Here is a 19,574-nt window from a genome sequence, read left to right as displayed (position 1 = left end):
GCTGCTCAAAGACACCAGTGCTGGTTGCTATGACCCACCTCCATTTGCTGAATTTAGACTCACAAACCAGCCACTGAGATGGAAATTTAATCTAAGTGTTATTTTCCACTGAAATGGGTGAGGAATACAGTGGCCATGAGCTCTTGTACAGAGAGTAGAGCTAACCACCAGCCATAATGCATGTTATAGATGTGCTAGACATGGGCGAGCTGATTACACTCACCACAGCAAGAAAATACAAGAATTGAGGTAAATAACATTATTAAATATATGACACTACAATCATTTGCTCTAATTGCTGTTACAGAAAAATTTACCTATTATACACTGTCAGTAAATATGTGAGGATTTTGGTTAAAGTGTATTGTCTGACTTTCTTAGCAAGGCAATTTTCATAAATAGAGTATGAAGGACTGAAAAAAGGGCACTAACAGGTTGTGTAAAATCAGAGTCAACTAACCCAGTTCTGCTTTTTAAAAATTGTTAAAAAACAGAAGCAAGACTGTTTGAATTACTGGAATTTCAGTGAGGTAAAACACCTCCAAAGTGAAGAACCACTGCTAAAAATCAAAGTGGACATTTACTTGTGTCTCAAGGATCGCTGGTTTTAGTGAGGGAAAAATCTTCCCAAGTCTGTGGCCAAGCCTCTGCTTTACTTTAAACCTTTTCAGTCCAGCTGGACAGAGTATGAATGAAGATCAGACATTATATATTTCATTCTCCACCGCTGAATCTGGTCTATCTTACTCAATATTAAAGCCCTGCTAACGCCTTAGGCAGCAGTAGCTGACCCTTTGTATTAAGACCTCCTCTGCAGTGGATGCCTCATGCATATGCCTATTGATGTATTTTAGAGTAGAGATAATTTTTTATTTTGGGTATCTGCTCTGGCTTCCTATTCCCAAGAAAACACCTCTTGTATCTATTTTTTCATGCCATGTATTTCCCCCTACTACCTGCTATAATGTATTGTTATATTCCACAGAAAAAGCTTTCTTATGCTGTCTTTGTCAAAACTCCAGGAGCCACTTAAGCATCACTTTAAAGGGCTCTTTATCACTCAGAGGAATTTTCCCCTAATTGTATTCTTTAACTCCAAAAGGGGTTTGGGGACATGCTTTGTATGAAAGATGCTATAGAAAACAGAAGTTGCATTGCTAGTTGTTCTGCTTTCATATTCCCATCCAGGTAACTCTCCGCACACCAATTTGCTTTCTCTTTTCCAATACCCATTTCCTCCTGGGGCTAGTTCCTGGGACAGAGCTGTCTTCAAATAATTTAATTGTCATGTGGCATACACCTTTTTAGTCCCCCCTGAAATGGTGCATGGTGCCTTTGGTTTACATCACTTGTTGGAAAACACTCCAAAGCATTGAAAAACTATTAAATTGTTACAGTATTGGATGCCAGCACACAGGGCTATTAGTCTAATTCATCCTTCAGATCAAAGCCCACACAGGCAGCTCTCCTGCCTACAGCTATTTTCCTTTTACTTTCCTGCTTGACAGTAGTCCCTCATATCCCTCTGTTCTACTTTCTTTGAACATACACATTTTCCTTTAGTCATGGAAATATAATGTATGTCTATTATACTATATTATAGATTGCAGATCAGGACAAGCGTGCACTAATGCCTGGAATGTCTGTTTATTGTACATCGGGTTTCTAAAAATAAATAAATAAGAAAGCCACCCTGCTTCGCTGGGGAGAAAAAAATACGAAGGGGGAGGACTCAGGGGCTGGGGGGAGCTGCAGTCTGTTCTCAAAGTTTAATTTCCAAGTAGAGACCTTGAAGCATGATTTATTAACATCATGCTGTTTGCTTTTGTCACGTTGTGGATGTGGCGGGGGGAGTGCTGGCCCCTCTCCAGCCGGACCACCCAGCGAGCTGAGCGGAGCTACCGACAGTGCACACCCCGGTTCAAAGGTTCACCCCCAATTCACCAGCTCCATCAGCCACCAGCCGCCTGGCTCCACCACCAATTGGAGGCAACAGCAATAACAACAATAACAAGCCCCCCCAAAATAATATCCTAACAGACGGGCTGTCTGGGACGCGAGAATTGCAAAAACAATCCCCACCCCATCACGGAGAGTATGTGTGCACAGAGGAGAGGGAGCGTGAGGAGGGGGGAGAGAGGGAACAAGACAGACAGAGGGGAGGGAAGAAGGGAGGAGGGAGTCCAAGCACTGAGAAACATCACTCCATCTCTCTCACTCCACAGGAGCTGAGCAAGGAGCAGGACGATGTTTGACAACACGCAGTACCCCTATAACTGCTTTAATTATGATGGGGATGATTATCCTACCTGTAGTTCTGACGAAGAGAAAAAATTCACCAGACCGGCATACAGGTAAGATGAAGTTTTTCCAAGTCTCCCCATCTCTGGGGAGGTTTCTGAGCTCTGGGATGGTGGGATCACAGCTTTTGGGGGAGTGTGGGACCTCTCCCCAGGTGTGTGCAGTGGGTCTGGCCCCAGCGCAGGTACTACAGTGGGCAGATTTCCCCCCCGCTCCGTGTTTGAAGTGTTCACAATTTGTTTCCTCCTGTGTGGGGTCACAGCAACTCCGGCATGCCGTTGAGCCACCAGACCTTACATGGTTTCCTCGGACCTCCAGGAGCCTCGGGAGAAGGGGAATTAAATGTGCGATGTGCCAATGGGTGAATCGGGTGCAGATAATCCCCAGTGTGGTAGGAAGATGCATGGTGTAGATGTTTGCAGGGGCAGCTAAGGTCCTTTCCACGAGCAGGCAAGGTCTCAGGTCTCCAGAGACAGTGTCTCTGAGCCTGGTCTGTCTCACTGCAGCCTTCCAGCTCAGGGAAACTTTTCTGATGGGGTTTGAGAGGTGGGTGATTTTTCTGTAATCCTCCTGTATCTAAGCAGTCTTCACTGAGTGCCAGGGCAAACAGCCCAGTCGGGACTCAATTGCCTGGAAGTAACGCCTGCGTGTCACCCGGGGGGCTCGGGGCAGAGAGGTAGGACCATGCTTAAGGCTTATCCCTGGGATGTCTCAGGTCGGGGTGCAGATCCACTGGGAGAACTTTTGGAAGCAGGATATAGGCACGCATGTACCCATGTGGTCCTAAAAACTGAGTATGTGAGTGAAGTGATGGTGTAACAGCAAGTTTTCCTTTTTTCAGCTACATTGCCTTAATTGCAATGGCCATCCAGCAAAGTCCTTCAAATAAAGTCACCCTCTCTGGCATTTATGACTTTATAATGAAGAAATTTCCTTACTACAGATCAAATCAAAGAGCCTGGCAGAACTCCATCCGACATAACTTATCGCTTAACAGTTGTTTTGTAAAGGTAAGTTCAGTAACTGTATATTTACATACACACTGTGCATGGCAAAAAAAAAAAAAATATATATATGCAGGAATAATCTCATCACTAGGAAAGACGGGAAACAAACAGCTGAGCTGCGAATCACTTAAAATGTCTCTGAGTTGTCAATTAAAGAGATAAAAAGTATGTCCTTGTCTGATGCATGCTAATAGATAACAAATAGAAGAGGATGCAGTCTACATCCTATTCATATAATGAAAGAGAATAGGCTTTAAAGTCGTCATATGTGTTTACACCATTCTTGAATGTAAATGAATGCAGATGTTCAGCAGCAGCATCTGTAACACATACAAATACTGAACTGCCTTTAAATAAATACAGGTTCCCAGAACAGAAGGGAATGAGAAGGGGAAAGGAAACTATTGGAGCTTTGCAACAGGATGCGAATCCATGCTGGATCTCTTTGAAAATGGGAATTATAGGCGAAGACGGAGGAGGAGGAATGTGAAGAGGGAACATAAGGAGCAGAGACCAAGCAGAGGGAAAAGTCCTTCATCTCCTGATATGTCTTCTACGGACTCTGCTTTAAACAACATTTCCTCTTCCGAAAGTAAACACGAAAGAATTGAATCGGGACCAAGACTACTGGAGCCTCATGGGTTTGCTCCAAACAGTATGACCAACAGGCAGAGCCTAAGCAATTCCTCCTTAGCAAAATCAGACTCTGAAATTAAATTCAGCATCGATTACATTCTTTCAGCCCCCGACCCTTTGCCTGTCCTGAGATCTCAGTATAATACGCAAGAAAATAAATATCATCTACTGGAGGCGCAGCAAATTAATCTCCAGTTCTGGACAATGTGATGTTATTTATTCATGGTAACAAAGTCTGAGTTGCAGTGTATTCAGCAGCCTCATGTCACTGAAAATCAGCCGCCTGCCCCCTTGTTTTCTTCCTGAGCAGTACTCAGAAAGGGTTACCGATTCGCCAGCTGATACTCTGTCTGTACCCAAAGAACTTTGCTAAGGTTAAAGCATAAATAACAGTTACCAATATTGGGTTTCACTATGCTGAAATTCATGCAATTCTAGCTTTGTTTTCTAAACTGGCATGGACATCATTTAACACTACAAAGTATTTCCTTTCTCAAGCAGAATCCGGCAGAAAAGAGACTTGTTTATCACCCGTTGCTTTATTAAAGACAAAGTGAATTTGAGTCCACTTTCACTGGCTGAAATTAGGATTAATTCCACTGAAGTATATAGATCAGAATTTAAGCTGATCTAAAACAGTGTAATTCTGTTGACTTACACTGGCTGAGAATGTAAGGGGGGGGCTTGGTTTTCTTAAAATGAATCACAGCAAATCACTCTGTCTTCCCTGATTTTATTTTAATATCATGTTTCAAACTGTTGTGCAGCTTTAATTCATCATTAATTAGAAAATGTAGCTATTAATAGGTGTTTAAAGTATATTTTTATTGATATTCAGGGCAGAGTTGTGAAGTGGTATTCAAAATAATTCCAAGAAAGATTAATTACAAGGCTGTTGAACTCTGGTAGACTTTGAGGGGTGATGTGACAGAGCCATAGGGCCTCTTAATGCCTTGGTTTAAAAAACAACCACTTTCCCCTTGTACTATGAGAAAGCTTCCTGAGATGCTGCAGGAAAGTCCTTGAACATATTTCATTTAGCAAGTCTGAAGGGAGACACGGCTTTGCAAGAAGATGTATGCAGTGTTGACCAAAGCCAGAATTCCACCTACCTGCTTTGAGGCAAGTTATATATTCCTATTAAATAGATTTTTATTGATCTGTCTTGCAAGCAATTACCAAAGTGGTACTTTATACGATTTCAGCAAAGCTGGTGAGATTTGTAATTTACAGATAGCAATGTTAGATCATGAGCTCCATTTCTAAAGAAAGCCATTTCATTACCATTTACATGCAGTGGGGTACTTCAGAACAGAACCTGATGGACAACAATGAACTGTAACGAGCATTTAAGAACTTGCTTTTATACAACTTGTTCACGATTAATTGCTTCACAGTACTTAATGGCAGCATTAGTAAAGACTCCACAAAATCTTGGTTTTGGCTTGGCTACTACAATCTTCAGCTACAGCAGATAAAAGAAAAAAAAAGACAAGGATTCAGGTGGTTTTAAGCAATTATATACAGAGAGATAAAATTATCTTTGCAACATGAACTAAAGGTAAATGAAGGTATATGAGATAAGATTAAGCAAAATTGTGCTAGAGGTATGCTCAGGCATGACTTGAATTTTTATGCAGAAGCTTTGACATTTCACTAAGTTATTTTACATTGTGTCTAATATATACTGTACGTTTATACTATATATTCTTATATATTGTTATTGAGAAAGGGAGCAATATCACTGCACTTATATGTTGTAAAAATGCATGATATATGTTGTCATGATGCTGAAACTCCTGCCATATACTTAAAATTTACCATCAGTGGTATTTCACACTGATTGGTAATAAATGCTCGTTTTTTGGAAAACTATAAAACTTGCTATCTTCAGATATTTCCACAGCATGCAAAAGTCTTTGCTTCTTCTTCAGAAAAGACAAAATGGAAAATCATGTCAGTTACACCACTGCATGTCTTCCAAAGTTTGAAGAGATTACTTGTTATGATCAAATTCTGCCTTCAAATGGGAGCTTTCAATTCTCTGTGAATCAATGGTTATTCTGGGTGATTATCTGAAAGCAAAATTTGACTCATTAGACATAATTGATCTGCAGTTTACACTGACATTAGAAAAAGAAGAAAACCTCTGGGGTCACTGGACAGATGGATTCTCATTTGAAGAGGGACAAGAATTTGCTCCTTTAGTATTTATGCTCAGTAGTAAATAAGTGTGGGAAGAGCATGTCCTCATTTAGTACTTCAATGTATGCATGCACTCACATGTGGGTTGGTATGTGTGCACTTCTAGGATCTGACCAACATTTATATATTCATGCTTTATATGCAGATTTTTTTTCTTGTTTGTTTTAAACATGGCAATGCTGCTGTTAGGCTGATAGTTATAGTACACATCTGCAGTATATTTGAAATATATATTTTTTGCTGTGAAATGTGCAAATATGATTCTTCCTATGTGTTCTTTGTTAATGCTGTTAGCAAAAGGCAGCTCAATGACAGCAAAAGTTTCTACTAAGCATACACCTTACCCAGGTGAACACAGTGGACTGCTGAGACCAATGGAGATACTGTTATGGCTACTAAGAAATATAGGATAAATGTATTAGGAAAGGCAGAAATACACCCAAGTGGATCTACAGCAGAGATTCAAAACCATTTTCAGTAAGATGAATTAATATTCACAAATAGCCATGTCCTTTGCTCACAGTAAAGTGCCTGCTAGGAGAGACTGTCATACTTGAGTTTCCCTAACATATAATCAAAGAAATTTGTGTACAAATAGGTGTTAACATTTGTTTTGCAAAGGATATCAATCATATTTCAAAAAATGAAGGGACATATTTCAATTTACCCAGTATATTATATTCTGACGACTCCAGAAAGGTTTCCAGCACTTAAAGTGAATGGCATTTAATATAGAACAACATAACAGGGGTGAGGGCTAGACGTGACCTTATTCAAATGTCGTAGCCATTACAAAGCCATTCCCAATGTAATTATAATTAAATACTTTATGCCTTTCTTGCAAATCCTCTGATCGATCATTGATATTAACATTAATATTGTATTACCCCCGAGCAAATGTCTCCCACACAAGTGTTATGGATCACCAGGTTTCCATTAACAAAGTTGTGAGCTATTGCCATATGCTGGTCGTGGATAAATTTACGTAAATTACCTTTTCTCAGGGAAGAGAGGAAAAAGTCTATTTTTTTTCTTTTTACCCCACACTCTGAGTCTACAGCTGTTTCTTCAGCTCCATCACAGCCTGTCAGCCGCTTACATAAAGCCATAGCCAAAGAAGAAAGAAAATCCCACAGGAACTTCCCTCTTTGCCCTGAGCTGAAGCAGGTGAATATTCTCCAGACATAGCTGGTTTGGTACACGGGTTAAAAGCTGAGCTGAAGACAGGGCTGAGCAGTGCAGGGCAGGGGTCTGCACCCCACCAAGGCCATCACCGGGCTGGTTAGGCTGTGCCCAGCAGCCAAAGTGAGAAAAGGTAATGGTGTTTGGCTCAATTCCTCATCCTGGGGTCTCCCTGACTGCAAGGAGACACCCAGAATGAGCCAACCCCAAAAGAGGTGCTTCCTAACCCCAAAAGAGGTGCTTTCCTTGGGGGGCTGACACTGCCTGTCCCAAGCCCGGGATGAGGCAAGAGGCGGGCACAGGAGAGTAGCTCCTCCCTGCCGGGCTGGTGGGCAAGGTGGGGGGAGAGCAAACCTTTTGTCCTCTCCTTTTAGGATCATAAATACCTTTGCAATGGAAAGATGAAAGTTTTCTTTCTGGGGAGAAGCTAGGCTCAGCCTCACTGAGGGATCCTGGGGTGTTTTTTTTATTTATCCTTTTAAAGGAAGGCTTCCCATGATAAAACACAGATTTTGATGGAGATATGCCAGGTTATTCTGCAGCAATTTGGCTTCTAATGGTTTAATTTCTAAGGCTTTTGTCATTGGTGTTACAGAAGTGTTTTTTGCACAGCAAGATGATGCTCTGCCTCAGAATGAAATTCAAAGTAGTTGGGCAAGAATGCAGCACTTTTTTTTTCCCCATCACCAGTGAAGAGAGGCCACATAACACCCAGTGCAGGCCAGTGGTTGACTTCACCTACAGGAACCTCTCCCAGCAGAACCTCCTCCTCATTGTGGGATCATTAATGCAAATTAGGATAGCTGAAAACAAACCTTTTCTTTGTCAGTAAAGCCAAGTTCCCCTATTTTTCTGCCAATCAGATAGATCTTGTTAGTTGAGACTCATTAACTCCCCGTATAAACAGAAGCTGTGTTCAAGGAGTATTTGAAGGTCAAACCACACTGGAGAGCTGGCTCTCCCCACATCTTTGCTTTGCTGTGCTCCATCTTGTTGCTTGGGCTGCCACAACCTTCCTCAGCCATGCAGCAGGTTGGTCCTCAGCTACCTTGCAGAGCGATCTGCATGGTCCCTCGAAGCTGCACCATTTTCTGGTCACAGAGGGTTTTCCTTTGGGGTAGTGATTGCCTGTTCAAGTCCAAATCTTGTGTGTCCTCCCCACTCTCTACCAACAGAGGGGACACACTGGGAAGGAAAGGGGTTTGGAGGGACAAGCCTTGGGGAAAAAGCTCTGCCACATATCTTCCAGTAGTACAGAGCTCGTTTGGTCTCTGCAAATGGTACAGTGCAAGGACCCTTGGGGTTCTGTATCAAGCCTCTGTACTGTAAATCGAGGGCAGCATCTGCCCAGTGTCCCATCACACTTAAGCTCAGGCAAAAGAGGGAACCTAGCCCACATGCTCCTAAGCAAACAGGGCTTTAGTCTTCACCTCTGGCAGTGTAATACAAATCCCTGTCTGTGATCAGCACTTCAAATCCCAAATCCAAGACATGGAAATCTTGCACTGATTATTCCATCTGGCCTCTCCCCTCTGTGTCTCCTCTGGGGTGCGTTCTCCTCCCCGCTGTGCGGGTGTAAATCCTTGCAAATCCATTAACTTTGGTACAATTACTTTTGGAATTGAAATTGCATGTGTGAAACTGAACTTTGCATATTATACCCAACATCTCTACTCATACAGTCTGCCAAACTGTGCCAGCAACTCATCTCCTAGATAGAATTCTCAGAGCAACAAATGGTCCTGCCTCTTTGTCTTGCCTCGGCATCCAGCTTCTAATTGCTTTCTCCAGAACATGGGTACCATATGCACTGCAATTCACAAAGAACCTAGTACATACCCTCTGTCTCTGTTTTACTGGGAATGTCTTTCTTATTGCACTTAGGGTCATTAAATTAAAGAACAGGGTAGGTCCAAGTCCTATGGAACTTGCACTGGAATTTTTTTACCCAGAGAGCTAACATAAAATAACAAAGTAAGTTGTGCTCCCTCCCACCCTAGCTACAACGGTTGGAGGCAAATCCAACTGTGAGAATTTTGCCTGAGAAAGAACTGCCGGATTTCTCCCACTGTGAAATCCAGCTGTTAATTCAAACAGAAGGGATGGACCTGACCAGATAGGCCAGCTGGCTTGGTTCCATCCTGAAGTCCATTGTGTTCCACAAGTTCCTAAATTTATGGTCATGAAGGTCTTCCAAACCCTTTAACGAAGTATGGCATGCAATGTTTTTGTTATGGAATGTGCGCTGCAAAGGAAAAACAAGGTTTGAATTTATCTTTCAAATGAAGATCCTGGAATCTCTCAGGATAAACAGGCTAAATTAGGAATCAAAACACACCATGTTTCTCACCATAACTATGAAACTGAAAATAGCACTTGCAGAGTACTGTCAGAGAAGAAAACTAGAAATTGCAGTAAGCCCAACCAACTTTCTTTTTGTCATGAGTGTTTCTCTGTGTGTTCATTGTCACTTCATAGCAGGGGTCGGCAGTGTGCAGCAACAGGAACAACCTTTGATCTTTTGGGGGCTGTTGCTGGAGTATTTCAGCAAAAAGTTTTACACTACCAGTCTCCATCATGAGCATTTACATTAGGTGTATACTATCTTGTCTTGCTTTGAGCAGGTTGGAAATAAGATACTGAAATGCTCTTTGACTTGTCAGCCTGTATGGTGCAGCTCAGTGCAGCTTTCTCATTGCTAAGGCTCCACAAACTAATTGTTCTACACAAAAGCTGCTCCCTCTTAGGTTTTTGTTGGAGACATGATGAAGACTTAATAGGCTTGGAAGTTTGTTCAATTTTCATAGTGATATCAGTGGTTCTGATCAAAAAAATTAGGCTTCCTGAAATTTGCAGTTACAAGAATGCTACTCTTTCCCTCAGTCATTAAAACCTTTAGTCAGTACTAGCACTTGGCCTTACAGCCCCATGTATGCGGATCTAACTGTCCCCCTGAAGCTGTGGTTTCCATAGCTGCTAATGGTGAAACACTGTCATGTTTTCCTTTGTCCAGGAAAAAATTAGGATAGAATCCACTTTCCTCTTGAGCCCAAAGGCTCCACTGACCATTAGCCATCTGTCCCAAACAAGATCTGCTCTAGCTGAAAATCCTTTTTGGGGTTTCATGCCACAGATATTTATTCCTACAACCAAATTGCTCCCTGTCTTCCCCTCTTTGCCTTGAGACATTATGCTGTGCTAGTACTGACTGCAACCGGCATCCTCTGCTGCCATCCTCTCCTTCCAGCATGGCCTCTCTGAGACCTGGAAAAAGATGCAGTACTTTCCATAAAAGTGAATGTAGAAAATAACAGGTGCAATGAGCTGTGTTTTGTGATTAATCTGTCTCAAGCTTCTCCGAGGCTGAGGGCTATATGAGCAATTATCAAGTCCTGGGAAGCATTTCAGTACTAACCAGCCCATAACATTGTACTGCATTGGAGCACCTGGGACTGGCTCTATGGGTTGAATACTGACTGTCGTGAAATGAACGGGAGTTTTGCCATTGGGTTTAAGGGACCAAAACTTCATCTTCTGTTGCCAGGACCAGAGATTAATCAGATTAAAGGCCCTGTGGACTGCAGAGAAAATTAAATACCTTCTAGCAGTTACTTGGTGTCTTCTCAAGACAAAATAGCAGCTTGTTTCCACAGGTTTCTTTGGCTCTGTCTTTCAGCCAGACACAATTCTTCCTGAATTCAATGGGAAATGTGTCCAAATAAGGAAGAAGTTCCCCAAAGCCCAAGGGCTGAACACAGCAGAACCAGATGTTGGTATCTGGGATGAGATTCCTGGTGCAAAGATGTTTGTATGTTCTTTGAGAACACCTTTGTTCTGGGGCTGGTGTACACACTCAAACAAGTAAGTTACACTAAGCTAATACCCAGATTTGGGATCTCAAATTTTCTTTCAGCAGGAAACTGTCCCAAGATCTGCTACAGTTTGGCAAAAGGATGACACTGTATTACTTTCTATTTTGTTTTGCTGCTGTTGAAATTATGGGGAAATAAATATTTTCAAGATGATACATTGTGTATCCCTAATAAATACCGAGGGCATTTAATATAAACTATGGACACATGGTTTGCTTTGTTGTTCTAAGTAAGCATTTCCTTTTAACCAAATGAAAAGCTAGTTGTGCTGTGACGCTGCAGATTATAAATTAGCAGCTCTCATATGGTTTTGTGCAATTGTTTCTTGAAGAGCTTTAGGCTACTTCAGACAAAAAATTCAAATAAAATGTGAATTCATTGAACTGTAACTTGTGGTATTAGATTTATAATAAACAAAGGTAGGTCACATAATCATGTCATGGAAAACAACATTTTAAAACTCGAGCAGCAACATTTTAATCCAGTTTAGGTTCTGATCCTGCACTCAAGAGGAAGCTTGGCTCTTTCTGTTTCCCAGTGCATGAAACCGAGACAAGCCTAGACCAGGTGGAAAGCACACAGCCAGGCATGCACTTCCAAACAGGTTTACCGAGGTAGGAGAGGAGAATACAGATTTCTTGTCAACCAGAGGAGAAATGACCCAAAGGCAGTAGCAGCCTGCTTCCACGCCAGACCAGGATGGGAGGCTCAGGCAAAGAGAGGAGGGGGCCCAATTCAATCCTTCTACCAGCGCTTCCTCACTGCTGGTCCTCACCTGTGCTTGGGGGAGCAGCTGAGGAAGAGCTGAAATCAGGTCTGGCTGCAGCGCAAAGGCAAGCAGGCATGGTCTCCTGCGTTGTTTTACAAACACACCTGGGATGATCTTTGCCACCCAGGACATATATACCGCAAAGACCATTCCTTACCCTGATCTCACCTGACTTCTCTCCCAGGAGTGGGTCGAGGGGACAAGCCACATGAACTGTTCCTAGGCCATCTCCACTCCCAGCAGCCTGCTCTCTCCCATGTTTCTTCTCATCAGGTGACAGCAGAAGGGACACAAGATCGCTGGGGAAGACGTGCAAGGAGCAGACCACCTCATCTCTGGAGATCACTGCCTAATTTGTGTCTGGGTCTAAGTTCCTCAGGGAAAAATGGTAGCAGATTTTGCATGTTTAAAACAGAATAGGATCTCCTCCTCAAGAGATATTTGCTGCCCACACGCTGTGCAGTCCATGCACCATCCCTACCTGTGATGGGGACCAGGCAGTGGAGTTAGGTGTGGGTACCACCAGCATGTCGACTGACACCTACTGGCAGAGGAGGTTCTGTAATGAAGCACTCTCACCTGAAACACTCCTTGTTTGACAGACTTTTATTTGAAAGGAGGCTCAGTTGTTCTTTTAGTGGATGTTTGGTAAGACAAAATGAATAACCATGGCAGGTCTGTGCTACAGCAACACCAGACATTCATTTCAGAGAGAAGAAATGAATATACCTTAATGTGTAAGAACTTTTTTATTTACTCCTAAGCCTGGCTGAATCTGAATTATTTGTATCATGACAATAGCATAAGCTGAATTTGGAGAGTGAAGACTATACTTGAGTTGCAAACCCAACTGCAATTTATTCCTGTAAGGAATATTCCTATTAGCAAGTGAGTTTTCCATGTACTGGGTTCTACAGTCATGTGGACATGTGCACAACACATAGGAAATTGATATCTCTGTCTTAATTCTGGATTGCAGTTACTGGAGCTGAAGTTTAAAATTTTTCCAACTGCCAATTTCATAAGCTAAATCATTGTATAGCTACCGAAATTGATTATCAGGCTTCCTGTTTCCTTGCTTGTGATCCAGTAATATTGACATACGGTACAAGGAAATTGCAATCTGAACTACTAGTAGCAATAGCTGGAGGCAATTACAAAAGGAGTATTGCTGGTGGTGGCACATGGACTCCTGTATTAGATTTAAACATACTCTGATTATAATGTACTTGTTCAAGATAGCAGGAAATTCTGTATTTCTTTTTTAAACTACAGTCAAGAAAACATTTTTATTTGCTTCTGTATTTCATTCTTTTCTCTGGAATAGCCTAAGAAGAAAACCTGCTGGCTCCAGAGATTCAGGTCTATTTTGTCTCCAACTTGCCTTGGGGCAAGTCATTTTATGTCTCTGTGTCTCCACATCCCCATTTGCAAGGCAGTACAGAGAGATCACCTTTGCAAAGCATTTTGTTAGAAACATGCTGTATCAGTGTCATGAATGCAGGTTTGTGAATCCTGCTGATTATGTCAACTTATTATGAATGAGTGACTTTACACAGTTTGATTTAGTAGCAGTTTAGAATTTACTTGTGGCAAATCGCAGAATTTGATTGTAATATTTTTAATAGCACTCAATCATCAATGATTAAGAAAGTGATTAGACAAAACTGATCAAAACAGTGACTTAGTTACAGATTCGAAGATGGCAAGGTTCACTCTATTACTACACGGAAGCGCATAAAGGAAAATTAAATTACACTGAGTTGGAATTATTCACAAAGGGATCGCATATGTAGGGGATAGGAGTACCCTCCTGTTGAGTCACGAGGTTCAGAATAGACCCCCTTGCTTTCTAAACTCCTTTTCAGAGAGGAGTCTAGGTGTGGCTAGACCCACTCTTAGTCTCAGACTTGGTCAACGGTTTATGTGAGTAAGGATAATATATACATATATGTATATCTAGTACGTAGAATAAGTGCATAAAAGAAAATTAGGTTACACTCAGGTGAGAGAGCTCGTGGATGCAGGGGATAAGGAGGACCCTCCCATTGAGTCACGAGGTTCAGAATGGACCCCCTTGCTTTCTAAACTCCTTCTCAGAGAGGAGTCTAGATGCTGCTAGGTCCAATCATAGTCTCAGGCTTGGTCAACAGTTTAATAGGAATAAGGATAATGCAGCAGTATAAGGTGCACTTTGAAATTAAATCATACATCTACAGACTACTTGAACTGATTCACACATGCATACACACAAACATGAATGCATATATATAATAGTATACCTCTTAAAAATTCCCCTCGAGTTCAGTGAAATACTCACATCTAATGTCTTGGCATTTCTCAATGGGTGAGGGTTGAGCCTTGAGGAGTGAAGGGTTTCAGCCCAGGCTCCACTGTCAGTCCTCGGCAATGGATTTCTGGTTGTAGCAAACTTTCAGAGTTTGCTAGTTCTGAGAGATGTCCCGCTCAGAGGGAGATGTTGGTGCAGTCCGTGGCAGTCCAGGAGAGCCCAAAGGGCCTCGCTTAGGACTGCTGCTTATAGGGTTGTGAGATAATTGGCTTTAATCACCAGTAAATTTCCATCCGAGCCACAATTCAGATTGGTAGTTGCTGGAATTCCAGTAACAATGATACCACTCTGTTTCAAGGCTCTCAGGGGTAGCTATTTGTTCTTGCTCCCCTCGTTAGCCATAATATGAAGATTTTGATAAGGACAGGGCCACTCTCTGCTTCAGCCATGTAGGAGTTTCTAGTACAATTAAGGGGTGCTTAACTGACCAACTCACTACACAAAAACGGCGGCCTGGAATTCCTGAGATCGTAAAGCCATTGACGAGAAAGAGGAATGGGGGGGTGGGGATGCACCACCACAATCAGCAAGCTTATGTTATTGACCTTCTACATTCTCTTAATTTGCTGTCACCTTTCTTGTCTCTGCTTTAATCTTCTCTAGTGCTTGAACATTTCATCCATCCTGCCACTGACCAGTTGCCACAGATCAGTTTTGCAGAGGACTGAGTCATGCATAAATGTGTAAATCTACCAGCTCTCCCACTTTCACATGATTCCAGGAGCAGGAATTTTAAGAAACACAAAAAAATACAGAGGACTGGGATCAGGTTACAAGGCTTGGAAAGGATCTTACTTTTTTTTTTTAAATTTTCTTGTTCCTCATTTTGAAGATGAGGTAAAGCACACCCATGTCTCCAACTAAATGAAAGGAACTTTCCAACTTGCATCACATTAACTCACACTGCCACCTGCATTAGCAAACATTGTGCACTATAGCACATAGAAGCATTTTACAGCCAATTCTTTCCAAAAATGCCTATAGAAACCCCCTTCTACTGGCAGTAAAAATGAGCAGAGAACCCCTGTAGTTTCAAGAGGAGTCTCTAGCACTGGCAACGTTGGTATTGCAATGAGTTATTGAACCACTCTGTTCAAAGGATGTCTATACTGCCAGGATATTTGTTCAAATCCAAGGAATCCATACAGGAGCTTAAAATAATTTTTCCATAGTGGATGTTCCCTAGATGCAAAATCTCCTGGAGAATCCAGCTTGGCTCTTCTTGTGATATTCCAAACCCTATTTTGAGGGGGGGATATTATTCAATATCCCAATTATACAGGCTTGACAAGAAGAGAGCTTTGATTTTCCCTTCAGAGAAATTTCTGAGGCCAAAACAAGCTCGTTACCTAGCATTTGCTACAAACCTAGTCTTGGTGCCATCCTGAAGTAATGATCCATGGCCATCCGTTACGCAGAGGCTGAGAAAAAGTGGATTGTCATGGATCATGGCTTCTAGACAGGCCAACCTTTTCAGAAAAAAAGTTCAGCAGAAGTGGGAAACTTGTTTGGGTTTGGGTTTTTTTTTTTTTCTAACTTGCCTGTGTCCCTTGTGAGAAACCAGCTTTTACTAATGAGCTCTGCCCTCCCCTGTCCTTCAGAAGTCCCTGGGGCTTTGCATGTACAACTAAGCCACAGCAAAAACTAGCTGTGAGTGTGAATAAAACAGATAAAGCTGCACTGTAATTACAGAGATCCTCCACTTGCAACCACTGTTGAAGGTGTAAGGTAGCATCTTTTGGGGCCACTATAAGCTATAACAAGTATGTAGTATAGGACCTTCTGTCTCTTTGCAATGCCAGATGTTTGCAATTCAAACAAAAGCTTAGCTATAATGAACTCTGACTTTTAAGGTTTGGAAACCTTCTATGAACCTTAAGAAAATGAATATTTAAGGGACTGAGGAAGCAGACATGCCAAAATACAATGAGATTGACTTTTCCTAGTGAACTTTTCCTCCCTCCAAATGGGACAGTGGAAATTTCATGGCTACCACAAGGTGTCTAGGGCAAAAATAAGAGAAATTCAGAAGAGTTGTACAAATGTAACCAAATCTGTCAGCTTTCTCAAAGCTCTTTGTCTCAGTCTATCTTTGACCATGAAAAGTGGAAGATGAGTGTATCTGGCAATTGGGCAAGCCTGTCATATCTTCTCCATGGCTTATGTGGAGCCAGACTGTGATATACTCAGCCAGGTGCTAATCCCCTTTTGCTTTCAATATAAAAGTTAATGGGAATTTCATGTTGATTAAATGTGTGTAAAATGATGCTTGAAATTAAAAGTCCCCAGTTAACTGACTTTTCATCACTAAAATCAGTTTAAGTCGCATAATGTTTTTCTTGTTAAAATAATTAGTCCTCAATCAGGGTAATTTGGAGGACTAGCTGGGTTATTTTAAGGCAGTGTTATGCTTTATTCAAGAAAGCTCTTTTGTATTTGAATTATTTCCACAAAGTGATGCAGATAATTGCTTAATGCTTTGTCATTCTAATACATAATCCCTCAGCATCTGAACAGTATTAATGGGAGCAGAACTTGGCAAAACTACCTGTAAGGTTTTTTTTTCCCAATCTTTTCCATGCCAAAGAGAGAATGTCTCAGACAATGAGGTATGCAAACTTTCTAATTTTTGCCTGAAAATTGATCTTGAAATAAAATGTATTCCTCTGGCCACTGCTTCGGGACTGCTTTCATGTCACTTTGGTTTTAATACATTACATTTTAGCCAGGTTTAAACCAGGTCAATAGGCACACCTTGTTTTCCCCAGATAAATAACTTTACTTGGGAGAATCAGGACCCAAGACTCATTTGTCCTTCATAAAGGTTTGTTTTGTTTGTTTAAATATTAGCATCCACCAGCTGTGCAAAATAGACCTTTTTCATTAGTTGTTTGATCATGGTGGGAAAAGCTATTAATTTAGCCAGTTCCCTGCAATGAGCTCTGGGGTTGCTACCAAACCACAAGCTGATGAAAACAATAAATGCTAGACTGTATTAACTGTAAAGGTTAATCCATAAATCAAAGGGAAATGTCAGATGCCTTTTAACATTGATTGAGATGTAATTTGGTGTTGGTAGTGATATGTTTGTTACATAAATTCACAAATGCACTCGATTCCTGTTAGGAGTCTAGTTCTTTGTAACTTAAAACAAATTAAGTCGTTTGTTTTATTTATATAACCATATAAAGATTGGTTACCTCATTCTGTTTAAGTTACAATATGTCATCGATTTTAAAATAAGTGAATATTAATATCCAGATCTTCTTCCAGGGTACACTTGAGTTAGTATGAAAATGAATCCGCTTTTGTTTTTCCAGAAAGTATGCCATTACCTTAAATATGTTTAGGGCAGTTATTCCTTTTAATTTTTGTTTTTGATTCATGCTTTTCAAATTACAGCTTAAGAATTAGCCTTTGTATAAATGCGCTCAGAAGTATAGAACATATTTTCTATATTATGGATACATCATATTTAAATATATAATATAAAACAACAAATATGAGGGGGAAATGCCACAAATTAGATCAGAATGGAATACAGTAACTGACGCCAAAACAACAAGGAAAAGATCATTATGGTCACTCATGGAAACATTTCTTTCCACTACTCTTCATGAAAGAAATTTGAGGCCAGGGAATTCCTCACTCGGTGCAAATGAGAATCAGGTCACCTCATATAAACAAATATAAACAGATAAAATCAACCTTTCTAGCTTTATCTATCCAAGGAAACTGCAAAAGAAAGTCCTCAAGAATAGGAGCATCACTCCCAGGTCACTGTTAGAAAAAATGGAAGCTACAGAGCTTTTTCACTAGCTGTCACTTGGGTGGGCAGGGTGCTGAAGGCTGCCAAAGCTGGGAGTGCTCTACGCTTCCAAGCACTGCAGAGTCCCTGGCTCAATCTTTACGTCGTATTTCTTTCTTAGAGAGAATCACAAATGATACGGTTTAAGAGGGTAATCACTGCAAGAAGTCCATGGAAGTAGTATTTTAAAGGCAGTCGGGTAGAAGATCACCATCACTTTCTTCTGCTTAATTTAGCAGAGCCAACAGTGGGAATATTTTCCCCCAAATTCCTGAAGGACATTCATCCAAACTGGTATCCAGAATGCTTCTAGTGAGATTAAGACGTGTAAGGACGCAGGACTCTGTCAATTTAAAAATGCCCCAAAAGTTCTTCATTCTGTGGTAACTGGACTCTTTGAAACTCAGCAATGGCAGCTGAGGTTTTCAGCAATGGAGACAGGCTGGGCAGCACCTTCCCACGTCGATATGCCAGTTAACTCTTTATGGATTTAAGCTCTGAGCCACTGTCTGATCAACATTAAAAAGGAGATTTTATTGTCTGTCCGTGCACATAGATTACAATGAGAGAAAACACACTCCGTACTTACTTAGTTTCCCTATTTGCTTGCAAATGCCTCATGAATGTAATGAGACATTTCAGTAATGTTTCACTTACCTCCAACAGATCTTGGCCTATATATGAATTTTTAGGAGGGAAATTCCAGGACACATTCCTTCTCTGCAGCTCCTGCTGTCCTTTGCAGCCCAGTGCATAGGCCATGATGGGCACAGGTTAGACTCCTAGATAACAGGGCAGCAAATAAAGGCAAAATCTTCAAGCTTGGTTGGCTGCATCTTCTGCTTCTGCCCTCCCATGGCAGCTCAAAGGAGCTTGTGGAGGCTGAAAGGGCTGGGGAAAAGGCAGAGAGCTTGGGGACAGAGGGTGATGTGCTCCAACATTGTGCTGTGGCTCTGCAAGCAGGGTGGGAGATCTGCACAGTGCTGGCATTCACTAAGCCCTGGGGACAGGCTGCTGTGGCTATCTAAATTAGGTCCTCAGAAGAGTGCAGAAAAGGGAAGATGCAGAAGGAGATTAAGACCACCCTGACCTCCACCCAGCTCCCACGGTTCTACATTTGTCCTCAGAAGGAAGCAGAAAAATGTCTTTGTAATCTGAAGCAATGCAGTCAAACATGAACCAGAGATCCACATGCAGGAAAAGCATTCTGATAAACATTACGAGGTATTTTGCTGGGAAGAGCAAATCTCTATGCTAACCTAAGTCCATCTCTTTGTCCACATTCCATCTGCAGCTTTCTTTTATTATTGGCTTTTTCTTTTAATGTAAGATTACAATTCGCAGATTTTTTCAGCTACATTTGCCCTATTTATATACAGTGCTCTAATCGAATGTTCAATACTCCTCACCTTCAAGGATGGAATCATAATGAGTATATAATGAG

The 19,574-nt window shown here is 41.4% G+C and overlaps 1 protein-coding gene across 1 annotated transcript; it reads left to right on the top strand.

Moving 5' to 3' along the window:
* The first annotated feature begins 2,247 nt into the window (after positions 1–2,247).
* On the top strand, positions 2,248–4,154 carry FOXL3 (forkhead box L3). Its single transcript, XM_009485856.1, has 3 exons — positions 2,248–2,354; positions 3,143–3,311; positions 3,672–4,154. Exons 1-3 carry the CDS (start codon positions 2,248–2,250, stop codon positions 4,152–4,154), a joined length of 759 nt encoding a protein of 252 aa, XP_009484131.1.
* Positions 4,155–19,574: the final 15,420 nt, after the last annotated feature.

Source organism: Pelecanus crispus, chromosome 11 (genome assembly GCF_030463565.1).
Source record: "Pelecanus crispus isolate bPelCri1 chromosome 11, bPelCri1.pri, whole genome shotgun sequence".
NCBI classification, from domain to species: domain Eukaryota; kingdom Metazoa; phylum Chordata; class Aves; order Pelecaniformes; family Pelecanidae; genus Pelecanus; species Pelecanus crispus.
Note: the sequence above shows the minus strand (reverse complement) of the source record. Positions and strands in the feature narration are given on the sequence as shown.